The sequence below is a fragment of the Salmo trutta genome, chromosome 13 (genome assembly GCF_901001165.1).
Source record: "Salmo trutta chromosome 13, fSalTru1.1, whole genome shotgun sequence".
Lineage (NCBI taxonomy): Eukaryota > Metazoa > Chordata > Actinopteri > Salmoniformes > Salmonidae > Salmo > Salmo trutta.
In genome coordinates, this window is record NC_042969.1 from 28,607,240 (window position 1) to 28,619,984 (window position 12,745).

The 12,745-nt window shown below is 44.4% G+C and overlaps 1 protein-coding gene across 6 annotated transcripts in view; it reads left to right on the forward strand.

The window, feature by feature from the left end:
• The window catches only part of gria1a (glutamate receptor, ionotropic, AMPA 1a), a 160,802-nt gene that overhangs the window by 127,729 nt on the left and 20,328 nt on the right, over positions 1–12,745 (forward strand). For all 6 annotated transcript variants that reach the window (XM_029771754.1, XM_029771751.1, XM_029771756.1 and 3 more), the window contains exons 12-13: positions 3,193–3,391; positions 3,559–3,806. In XM_029771754.1, the coding sequence (XP_029627614.1) occupies positions 3,193–3,391; positions 3,559–3,806 (447 nt within the window). The remainder of the gene's footprint in view (positions 1–3,192; positions 3,392–3,558; positions 3,807–12,745) is intronic.

Consider the following 12,745-nt stretch of genomic DNA (forward strand, 5'->3'; position numbering starts at 1 on the left):
ACAACTCCAGTGCCGTTTAGAAATAGCCTACAAGGAGTTTTACTATGATGTCTGCAGTGCGTGGCTGGACGAACCAAGTATTGGGCCCAGGGAATGAACATTTAAAAGGCTCGCCTCTTGGCATCGGAGAGAAAACAAATTTCCTGCAATTCTACACATTTTGTCATGGGGCAAAGACATTTTTGTTGTTGCAGCTTTAAAGCTGATATCATGCAATTCTACACATTTTGCCTTAAATAACAGTGAAAAAAATGGGGAGGGGTAGTATTGCATGAGGCAAACGGTGATCACACCAGATACTGACTGGTTTTCTGATTGTAACGCCCTGGCCATAGAGAGGGGTTTTTGTTCTTTATTTTGGTTAGGCCAGGGTGTTACATTGGGTGGGCGTTCTATGTTCTTTTTTCTAGGTTGGTTTGTTTCGTTGATTTTGGCCGTGTGGCTTCCAATCAGGCACAGCTGTAGTTTGTTGTTGCTGATTGGGAGTCACACATAGGTAGCCTGTTTTTCCTTTGGGTTTTTGTGGGTGATTGTTTCTGTTTTGTTCATGTAGGACCAGACAGGACTGTTTGCTGTCGTTTCTGTCGAGTATTTTGTTTATAGTGGTTCATTTGATTAAATCTTTAAAATGAATACACATCCTCCACTGCATCTTGGTTTTCTTACGACGACAGCCCTTACACTGATCCACACGCCTGCTTTTTTTAAATCTGTAACCAACAGATACATGTCTGTATTCCCAGTCATGTGAAATCCATAGATTTGGTCCTCATTTATTTATTTCAATTGACTGATTTCCTTATATGAACTGTAACCCAGTAAAATTGTAAAATTGTATGTCGCATTTATATTTTTGATCAGTGTATTTTCTATTTAGAGATCTTGCAGCGGACCCCCTTTAGGACCTTGGACCTCACTTTGAGAACCCCTGCTGTACACTATGGGGTTTATATGTTGGTGATGATTGATTAGTACTAATTAGACTGTTCGTAGATAAGAGTGAGAAAGAGATGATGAGAGAGGGAGAGAGAAAAGAGATAGTGAGAAGGGTGAGGGTTAGGAAGAGAGAGAGCAAGAACGAGAGTGAGGGAGAAAGAGAGGGAGAGAGACGGGAGGGTGTGAGGGGTAGGGAGAGAGAGAGAGACAGAGAGAACGAGAGCTAGGAGGGCTCCCGAGTGGCGCAGTGGTCTAAGCCACTGCATCTCAGTGCTAGACGCGTCACTACAGACCCTGGTTCGATCCAGCATTGTCCTGGTGAAGGGAGGGTTTGGTGGGGTTAGGCCGTCATTGTAAATAACAATTTGTTCTCAACTTGCCTAGTTAAATAAAGGTTAAAAATAAAAAGAGAGAGAGAATAGAAGCAGGGGATGGGAGTATGCATGGAAGGAGGGATAGAGAGGAGGGGATATAGTATGGACAGACATGCAGACATATCCTCCTCCTAAAGCCTGCTCAGGTTTAACACGGTAGTAAGTCTCCACATACGCTATCTCTTCTCTTTCACTCATACCCTTCTCTTTCCCTCTTCTCTTTCATTCATTTCCCTCTCTTTCTGTCTCTTCTCTTTCACTCTTACCCTCTCTTTCCCTCTCTTCTCTTTCATTCATTTCCCTCTCTTTCTGTCTCTTCTCTTTCACTCTTACCCTCTCTTTCCCTCTTCTCTTTCACTCATATCCCTCTCTTTCTGTCTCTTCTCTTTCACTCATACCCTTCTCTTTCCCTCTTCTCTTTCACTCATATCCCTCTCTTTCTGTCTCTTCTCTTTCACTCTTACCCCTCTCTTTCCCTCTCTTCTCTCATCCTAAATAGTTTTCCTCTTGTTTTTTTGTTCAATCTTCCTTTTAATGTTCTACTTCGCTAACTACACGAAGACTAAACCCTGGAACCCTTTTTTGTTTTTGCTTCAGCTTATTGTTGATCACGTAAAAGCTCTCTATCTCTCTCTGTCCTGTACTCTCTCTGAGTCTGACGTGCCAGAGAAGAGAATGGTACGTAACAGAGACACAGTTAATTGTTAGTGCTCACTTGTGTTCGCCTGAGGCAGAGACAGAGCTACAGCCCGAGTGGTACCCTGTTCCCTATATGGCCTATCACATGGCCCTGATCAGATGTAGTGCACCATAAAGGCAATAGGGTTCCATTTGGCACACTTCCCGAGACACAGAGAAAGGTCCTAGGGGAATTGGCTTCCGACAAATCAGTGGTTTGTTTTTGAAAAGCTGTGACTAAGTGGCCTCCTCTTCCTCCCCCTGTTATTAATCACCACCAATTAATGTGTGTGGCACCGTGAAACACGCTGGCAGCTTCCTTCAGGTGAGATGAACCTGGTGTAGTTCCTTTGTGATGCTCAGTTACCTTGTCTCAGTGATGACGCAAAAACTGAATGCATTCAGTTGTACATTTAACTAGGTATCCCCCTTACCCTTCCCCCTTACCCTTCCCCCTTACCGTTTCCACTTCCCCCTTACCCTCACCCCGTACCCTTCCCCCTTACCCTACACCTACCCTTCCCCCTTACCCTTCCCCCTTACCCTTCCCCCTTACCGTTTCCACTTCCCCCTTACCCTCACCCCGTACCCTTCCCCCTTACCCTACACCTACCCTTCCCCCTTACCTTTACCCCTTACCCTTCCCCCTTCCCCTTTCTCCTAACCCCTTCCCCCTTACCCTTCCCCCTTCCCCTTTCTCCTAACCCCTTCCCCCTTACCCTTTCCCCTTATCCTTTACCCTTAACCTGTCCCCTTCCTCCTTCCCCTTACCCTGTCCCTTTTTTGTTTTTAATCTGCGAGAGAAGCGCTACACCTGTTGCAGAGAGGCTGTACCACACAGAATGAGGTGCATAATGCGTGGTGTACGTTACGTCATGACACGTCACAATTTAACATACAGCGTCGGTGGGGTCAGTTTTTTCAACTTTTCTCCAATACTATTGGGCCATTACCATGTCAATCAACGCTTGAATAGAAACCTAGTTCACACCCCAGATGTTGATACCAACACAGTCGCTACAGTCCCATTCGTTTTCATTGCAGCCTCGTTTGAACGCCGCGGTTGCTCAGATTTGTACGGAATGGGGTTAGTCACCATTATATCTTTCTCCCTTCAGGTGTAGCTGGACATATCCTAGGGGTTGTGTGTGTAGGTATGTACGTAGGTGTCTGTAGGCATGTCTCAAACTCTTTCTCCCTCTAGGTCTCTGTCAGGGCGGATAGTGGGGGGCGTGTGGTGGTTCTTCACTCTCATCATCATCTCGTCCTACACGGCCAACCTGGCTGCTTTCCTCACAGTGGAGAGGATGGTCTCCCCCATAGAGAGTGCTGAGGACCTGGCTAAACAGACTGAGATTGCCTACGGAACTCTGGATGCTGGTTCCACCAAAGAGTTCTTCAGGGTGAGACCTGTGGTTTACTCATAGACACACTTGTTTGACTGGCATGTACATGCAGTTTACTCACACACACAGTTTACTACCCCTGCCCCCCCCCCGCACACATACACACACACACACACACACACACACACACACACACACAATCCTAACCCCTCCTCTCTCCCCAGCGGTCTAAGATTGCAGTGTTTGAGAAGATGTGGTCGTACATGAAGTCGGCCGACCCCTCAGTGTTTGTGAAGACCACAGACGAGGGTGTGATGAGGGTGAGGAAGTCCAAAGGGAAGTACGCCTACCTGTTAGAGTCCACCATGAACGAGTACATTGAACAGAGGAAACCCTGTGACACCATGAAGGTCGGGGGGAACCTGGACTCTAAAGGATACGGTATCGCCACGCCCAAGGGCTCACCCCTCAGGTAATAACGTGGAACTGCACCTCTGCCTCAGAGCCTTGAATGGCTTAGCCAGCTTTTTTTGCATGCAGATTGTTTTGTATGGAGATACTAGATACATCCCTTTTCCCTATATTGTGCGTTACTTTTGACCAAGTTCCACAAGGTGCTGGTCAGAAGTAGTGAACTCTGTAGTTGATTTACTATAAAGACACCTTTTAACATTAGGTCAAACATGCTGCTTATGACACTGATAAAACAGTGTGTTGATGTTTATAGTGGATCGTACGACACGCTATGTGTCATTTGAGATGCATCCACTATAAACATCAACACACTGTTTTATCAGTGTCATAAGCAGCATGTTTGACCTAATGTTAAAAGTTGTATTTATATTTTTTCACAATGGCAATTTGTGTAACCTCTAGGGCAGTGGTTCTTAACCTGGGTTCGATCGAACCCCAGGGGTTCGGTGAGTCAGTCTCAGGGGTTCGGCGGAGGTCAAGACACACACCCGACTCATATGATTCGTGATGACACGCTTGGCCATCATTGGCTGCAGGTGATCACGCAACATCGCTTGGCCTATCTGTGCTGCAGGGAATTTGGCGCGCTCAGTAGTCGAATTGTGACTGTCGTGATGGTACGTCGTGTGATTTCTTTCTTAATATTTTAATCCCTTCATACTACAGTGCCTTGCGAAAGTATTCGGCCCCCTTGAACTTTTCAAACTTTTGCCACATTTCAGGCTTCAGACATAAAGATATAAAACTGTAATTTTTTGTGAAGAATCAACAACAAGGGGGACACAATTATGAAGTGGAATGAAATTTATTGGATATTTCAAACTTTTTTAACAAATAAAAAACTGAAAAATTGGCCGTGCAAAATTATTCAGCCCCTTTACTTTCAGTGCAGCAAACTCTCTCCAGAAGTTCAGTGAGGATCTCTGAATGATCCAATGTTGACCTAAATGACTAATGATGATAAATAGAATCCACCTGTGTGTAATCAAGTCTCCGTATAAATTCACCTGCTCTGTGACAGTCTCAGAGGTCCGTTTAAAGCGCAGAGAGCATCATGAAGAACAAGGAACACACCAGGCAGGTCCGAGATACTGTTGTGGAGAAGTTTAAAGCCGGATTTGGATACAAAAAGATTTCCCAAGCTTTAAACATCCCAAGGAGCACTGTGCAAGCGATAATATTGAAATGGAAGGAGTATCAGACCACTGCAAATCTACAAAGACCCGGCCGTCCCTCTAAACTTTCAGCTCATACAAGGAGAAGACTGATCAGAGATGCAGCCAAGAGGCCCATGATCACTCTGGATGAACTGCAGAGATCTACAGCTGAGGTGGGAGACTCTGTCCATAGGACAACAATCAGTCGTTTACTGCAAAAATCTGGCCTTTATGGAAGAGTGGCAAGAAGAAAGCCATTTCTTAAAGATATCCATAGAAAGTGTTGTTTAAAGTTTGCCACTAGCCACCTGGGAGACACACCAAACATGTGGAAGAAGGTGCTCTGGTCAGATGAAACCAAAATCAAACTTTTTGGCAACAATGCAAAACGTTATATTTGGCGTAAAAGCAACACAGCTCATCACCCTGAACACACCATCCCCACTGTCAAACATGGTGGTGGCAGCATCATGGTTTGGGCCTGCTTTTCATCAGCAGGGGCAGGGAAGATGGTTAAAATTGATGGGAAGATGGATGGAGCCAAATACAGGACCATTCTGGAAGAAAACCTGGTGGAGTCTACAAAAGACCTGAGACTGGGACGGAGATTTGTCTTCCAACAAGACAATGATCCAAAACATAAAGCAAAATCTACAATGGAATGGTTCACAAATAAACATATCCAGGTGTTAGAATGGCCAAGTCAAAGTCCAGACCTGAATCCAATCGAGAATCTGTGGAAAGAACTGAAAACTGCTGTTCACAAACGCTCTCCATCCAACCTCACTGAGCTCGAGCTGTTTTGCAAGGAGGAATGGGCAAAAATTTCAGTCTCTCGATGTGCAAAACTGATAGAGACATACCCCAAGCGACTTACAGCTGTAATCGCAGCAAAAGGTGGCGCTACAAAGTATTAACTTAAGGGGGCTGAATAATTTTGCACGCCCAATTTTTCCGTTTTTTATTTGTTAAAAAAGTTTGAAATATCCAATAAATTTCGTTCCACTTCATGATTGTGTCCCACTTGTTGTTGATTTTTCACAAAAAATTACAGTTTTATATCTTTATGTTTGAAGCCTGGAATGTTGCCAAAGGTCGAAAAGTTCAAGGGGGCCGAATACTTTCGCAAGGCACTGTATGTCGAGCAAAAAAAGAAAGTGGTCGGACGAATATGTACAATATGGATTCACATGTATAACGGAACGTGATGAGAGTCAGCGTCCTAACTGCATGATTTGCAATGCCAAGTTGAGCAATTCTAGTCTAGCACCGGCAAAACTAAGAGAACACTTCCTTAAGCTGCATGGAGATGGACAATACAAGAACACAACGCTCGCTGAATTCAAGGTGAAGAGAGCCAGATTCGATGAAAAGGCTACTCTGCCTGTTCTCGGCTTTGTACCCATCAACAAACCGATCCTCACAGCATCGTACGAAGTTGCTTACCTGATCGCAAAGCAGGGCAAACCACACACCATTGGTGAAACACTCATAAAACCAGCTGTGTTGAAGATGGCGAATATCATGCTAGGAAAAGCGGCTGAAATTAAGTTATCCCAAATTCCTCTTTCAAATGACACCATTAGCGACAGAATAGAGGACATGAGCAAAGACATCTTGGCTCAAGTAGTTGCACACTGATGTTGATGCACGGTTCATTTTGTGCACCAGTAAAATATATACCTATGTTTTGAATTTTATTTTTCCAATTAAGAAGGGTTCGGTGAATGCACATATGAAACTGGTGGGGGTCAGTACCTCCAACAAGGTTAAGAACCACTGCTCTAGGGCTACTGCAGAGCTGTATACAGTGGCAAGAAAAAGTATGTGAACCCTTTGGAATTACCTGGATTTCGGAATAAATTGGTCATAAAATTTGACCTGATCTTCATCTGTCACAACAATAGACATACACAGTGTGCTTAAACTAATAACACACAAATTATTGTATTTTTCTTCTCTATATTGAATACATCATTTAAACATTCACAGTGTAGGTTGGAAAACGTATGTGAACCCCTAGGCTAATGACTTCTACAAAAGCTAATTGGAGTCAGGAGTCAGCTAACCTGGAGTCCAATCAATGAGATGAGATTGGAGATGTTGGTTAGAGCTGCCTTGCCCTGTAAGAAACACTCACAAATTTTGAGTTTGCTATTCACAAGAAGCATTGCCTGATGTGAACCATGCCTCAAACAAAAGAGATCCCAGGAGACCTAATATTAAGAATTGTTGACTTTCATAAAGCTGGAAAGGGTTAAAAAAGTATCTCTGAAAGCCTTGATGTCCATCAGTCCACGGTAAGACAAACTGCGTATAAATAAGGAAGTTCAGCACTGTTGCTACTCTCCCTAGGAGTGCCGTACTGCAAAGATGACTGCAATAGCACAGCGCAGAATGCTCACTGAGGTTAAGAAGAATCCTAGAGTGTCAGCTAAAGACTTACAGATATCTCTGGAACATGCTAACATCTCTGTTGACGAGTCTACGATAGGTAAAACACTAAACAAGAATGGTGTTCATGGGAGGACACCATGGAAGAAGCCGCTGCTTTCCAATAAAAACATTGCTGCACGTCTGAAGTTCACAAAAGAGCACCTGGATGTTCCACAGCGTTACTGGCAAAATATTCTGTGGACAGATGAAACTAAAGGTGTGTTGTTTGGAAGGAAAACACAACACTGTGTGTGGAGGAAAAAAGGCACAGCATCCCAACTGTAAAGTATGGTGGAGGGAGCATCATGGTTTGGAGCAGCTTTGCTGCCTCAGGGCCTGGACAGCTTGATATCATCGACAGAAAAATGAATTCCCAAGTTTATCAATACATTTTGCAGGAGAATGTAAGGCTATCTGTCGGCCAAATGAAGCTCAACATAAGTTGGGTGATGCAACAGGACAACGACCCAAAACACAGAAGTAAATCAACAACAAAATGGCTTCAACAAAAGAAAATATGCCTTCTGGAGTGTCCCAGTCAGAGTCCTGACCTCAACCCGTCTGAGATGCTGTTGCATGACCTCAAGAGAGCAGTTCATACCAGACATCCCAAAAATATTGCTGAACTGAAATAGTTTTGTAAAGAGGAATGGTCCAAAATTCCTCCTGACCGTTGTGCAGGTCTGATCCACAACTACAGAAAACATTTGTTTGAGGTTATTGCTGTCAAAGGAGGGTAAACCAGTTATTAAATCCAAGGGTTCACATACTTATTCCACCCTGCACTGTGAATGTTTACATGGTGTGTTCAATAAAGACATGAACACATATTGTTGGTGTATTATTAGTTTAAGCAGACTGCGTTTGTCTATTGTTGCAACTTAGATAAAGATCAAATCAAATTTTATGACCAATTTATGCAGAAATCCAGGTAATTCCAAAGGGTTCACATACTTTTTCTTGCCACTGTATCTCTGTGTCTATGTAACCTCTGTGACTACTGCAGAGCAGTATATCTCTGTGTCTATGTAACCTCTGTGACTACTGCAGAGCAGTATATCTCTGTGTCTGTGTAACCTCTGTGACTACTGCAGAACAGTATATCTCTGTGTCTGTGTAACCTCTGTGACTACTGCAGAGCAGTATATCTCTGTGTCTGTGTAACCTCTGTGACTACTGCAGAGCAGTATATCTCTGTGTCTGTGTAACCTCTGTGACTACTGCAGAGCAGTATATCTCTGTGTCTGTGTAACCTCTGTGACTACTGCAGAACAGTATATCTCTGTGTCTGTGTAACCTCTGTGACTACTGCAGAGCAGTATATCTCTGTGTCTGTGTAACCTCTGTGACTACTGCAGAGCAGTATATCTCTGTGTCTGTGTAACCTCTGTGACTACTGCAGAACAGTATATCTCTGTGTCTGTGTAACCTCTGTGACTACTGCAGAGCAGTATATCTCTGTGTCTGTGTAACCTCTGTGACTACTGCAGAAGAGTATATCTCTGTGTCTGTGTAACCTCTGTGACTACTGCAGAACAGTATATCTCTGTGTCTGTGTAACCTCTGTGACTACTGCAGAGCAGTATATCTCTGTGTCTGTGTAACCTCTGTGACTACTGCAGAACAGTATATCTCTGTGTCAGTGAGAGCTGAAGCCTTGCTAAGCCCTTGACATCCACCTCTTAGGCCTTGGTCAGGCTGACAGGACTGAGTGCTTACAGAAGTGGTCTGTGGAAATCTGACCCCCACTTTCTTTCCTCCCTCCTTCAGAAACACTTGTTCTCCTCTCCTTTACTCCTCTCTCCTTTCTTCTCTTCTCATCTCTTCTCTTCTGTTCTCCTCTGTTCTCTGTTCTCCTCTGTTCTCCTCTGTTCTCTGTTCTCCTCTGTTCTCCTCTGTTCTCCTCTGTTCTCCTCTGTTCTCCTCTGTTCTCCTCTTTATCTGTTCTCCTCTGTTCTCCTCTGTTCTCCTCTGTTCTCCTCTGTTCTCCTCTTTTTCTGTTCTCCTCTCTCCTCTGTTCTCCTCTCTCAGTCTGATGCCTGTGTTGTGTTCTAGTGCAGTTTTATTTGGCCTGTTTCCCTTGAAGCCTCAACTATGGTCTGTCTCCCTCTGTCTCTCTCTCTCTTTCTCTCTCTGTCTCTCTGTCTCTCTCTCTTTCTTTCTCTCTCCCTCTCTCTCTTTGTCTCACTCTCTCTTTCTAACTTCAGACAAGCAATCACACAAACACACACACACAGCTCTCACAAACAATGTATCTGGGCAGAAGCTCTATGTGGTACTACATTTAAACAGACGTCTGTCTAGTGTTTTCACTGATACTCCTGTAAGCACTCAGATCATCAATGCAGACTGATGTTATGAGGCTTTAATGAGAAGTGATTAGAAAAACTGATTTTGTATTTGTCATTATTTGTATTATTTGGTAACAGCTACAGCAGACAACTCAACACCCACCTAACCTCACCTCTCATGACTACAGTCCATGTCTTATAGGTATTCTGTTCCAGAAAGGGCTTGGAGGTGTCCTAATCCTCTCCATGTATTCTGTTCCAGAAAGGGCTTGGAGGGTCCTAATCCTCTCCATGTATTCTGTTCCAGAAAGGGCTTGGAGGGTCCTAATCCTCTCCATGTATTCTGTTCCAGAAAGGGCTTGGAGGGTCCTAATCCTCTCCATGTATTCTGTTCCAGAAAGGGCTTGGAGGGTCCTAATCCTCTCCATGTATTCTGTTCCAGAAAGGGCTTGGAGGGTCCTAATCCTCTCCATGTATTCTGTTCCAGAAAGGGCTTGGAGGTGTCCTAATCCTCTCCATGTATTCTGTTCCAGAAAGGGCTTGGAGGGTCCTAATCCTCTCCATGTATTCTGTTCCAGAAAGGGCTTGGAGGTGTCCTAATCCTCTCCATGTATTCTGTTCCAGAAAGGGCTTGGAGGTGTCCTAATCCTCTCCATGTATTCTGTTCCAGAAAGGGCTTGGAGGTGTCCTAATCCTCTCCATGTATTCTGTTCCAGAAAGGGCTTGGAGGTGTCCTAATCCTCTCCATGTATTCTGTTCCAGAAAGGGCTTGGAGGTGTCCTAATCCTCTCCATGTATTCTGTTCCAGAAAGGGCTTGGAGGGTCCTAATCCTCTCCATGTATTCTGTTCCAGAAAGGGCTTGGAGGGTCCTAATCCTCTCCATGTATTCTGTTCCAGAAAGGGCTTGGAGGGTCCTAATCCTCTCCATGTATTCTGTTCCAGAAAGGGCTTGGAGGTGTCCTAATCCTCTCCATGTATTCTGTTCCAGAAAGGGCTTGGAGGGTCCTAATCCTCTCCATGTATTCTGTTCCAGAAAGGGCTTGGAGGTGTCCTAATCCTCTCCATGTATTCTGTTCCAGAAAGGGCTTGGAGGTGTCCTAATCCTCTCCATGTATTCTGTTCCAGAAAGGGCTTGGAGGTGTCCTAATCCTCTCCATGTATTCTGTTCCAGAAAGGGCTTGGAGGGTCCTAATCCTCTCCATGTATTCTGTTCCAGAAAGGGCTTGGAGGGTCCTAATCCTCTCCATGTATTCTGTTCCAGAGAGGGCTTGGAGGGTCCTAATCCTCTCCATGTATTCTGTTCCAGAAAGGGCTTGGAGGGTCCTAATCCTCTCCATGTATTCTGTTCCAGAAAGGGCTTGGAGGTGTCCTAATCCTCTCCATGTATTCTGTTCCAGAAAGGGCTTGGAGGGTCCTAATCCTCTCCATGTATTCTGTTCCAGAAAGGACTTGGAGGATCCTAATCCTCTCCATGTATTCTGTTCCAGAAAGGGCTTGGAGGTGTCCTAATCCTCTCCATGTATTCTGTTCCAGAAAGGGCTTGGAGGGTCCTAATCCTCTCCATGTATTCTGTTCCAGAAAGGGCTTGGAGGGTCCTAATCCTCTCCATGTATTCTGTTCCAGAAAGGGCTTGGAGGTGTCCTAATCCTCTCCATGTATTCTGTTCCAGAAAGGGCTTGGAGGGTCCTAATCCTCTCCATGTATTCTGTTCCAGAAAGGGCTTGGAGGGTCCTAATCCTCTCCATGTATTCTGTTCCAGAGAGGGCTTGGAGGGTCCTAATCCTCTCCATGTATTCTGTTCCAGAAAGGGCTTGGAGGGTCCTAATCCTCTCCATGTATTCTGTTCCAGAGAGGGCTTGGAGGGTCCCAATCCTCTCCATGTATTTTAATGAGAAGTCTCCTTTGGGGAGATTTCATTTAGTGTCTTTGAATAGTAATTTAGTGGACTGTCACTGTAGGCTGCATGCACACAGCGAAGGTCCTTTTTCACAATCCATTTCTTTCTCTCACTCATTCACACACACACACACACACACACACACACACACACACACTCACAGACACGACACACACATACACTCCTAACTCCTCCTTTCTCCCCCCAGCAGCCTAAGATGACACACACACTGAGCGAGGTCGGTGGTATTCACAGATGTCTGATACTGACAGAGAAGACGGGGTTCATTACTCAGATAATGTTTTGTAAGAGAGTCTGAGACAATTTTAGACTGAATGGTCTCTTTCATTCATTGAGATCGCATTGTTCTGGCTAGACACTTAAGATGTGGGTAAATCAAGCCGTACAAATTATAATTTGTTTAATTATTCTCTGTCCGAATCAGAAATTTGTGGACACCCCCTTTTTTGTTTACTAAGGGCTCTGTTCAATCAAATGTGCCTTAGAGGTGTTGCCTGGTGACACCTTTGTTCTCACACAGGACACGTTCTAAATCTAGAAGCGTCTACCTGTGAGGGGAGTCTACTGAATATTCTCACAGTGTCTGAAACCATTCTGCAGTATCATTTTAGTACAGTCAATATGAGATACGATGCCAGTTTGATTGAATTCATCTTTCAGAATTGCTACATTAACAGCTCTTCATTTCACAGGATCTCAACTGTTGTTACCCTGAAGACTGTTGTTCTGTTTTGACTTTGTCCTAGCTTCATCCCTGGAGTATACTGTTGTGTTTTGACCTTGTCCTAGCTTCATCCCTGGAGTATACTGTTGTGTTTTGACCTTGTCCTAGCTTCATCCCTGGAGTATACTGTTGTGTTTTGACTTTGTCCTAGCTTCATCCCTGGAGTATACTGTTGTGTTTTGACTTTGTCCTAGCTTAATCCCTGGAGTATACTGTTGTGTTTTGACCTTGTCCTAGCTTCATCCCTGGAGTATACTGTTGTGTTTTGACCTTGTCCTAGCTTCATCCCTGACGTGTACTGTTGTATTTTGACCTTGTCCTAGCTTCATCCTTGACATGTACTGTTGTGTTTTGACTTTGTCCTAGCTTCATCCCTGGAGTATACTGTTGTGTTTTGACCTTGTCCTAGC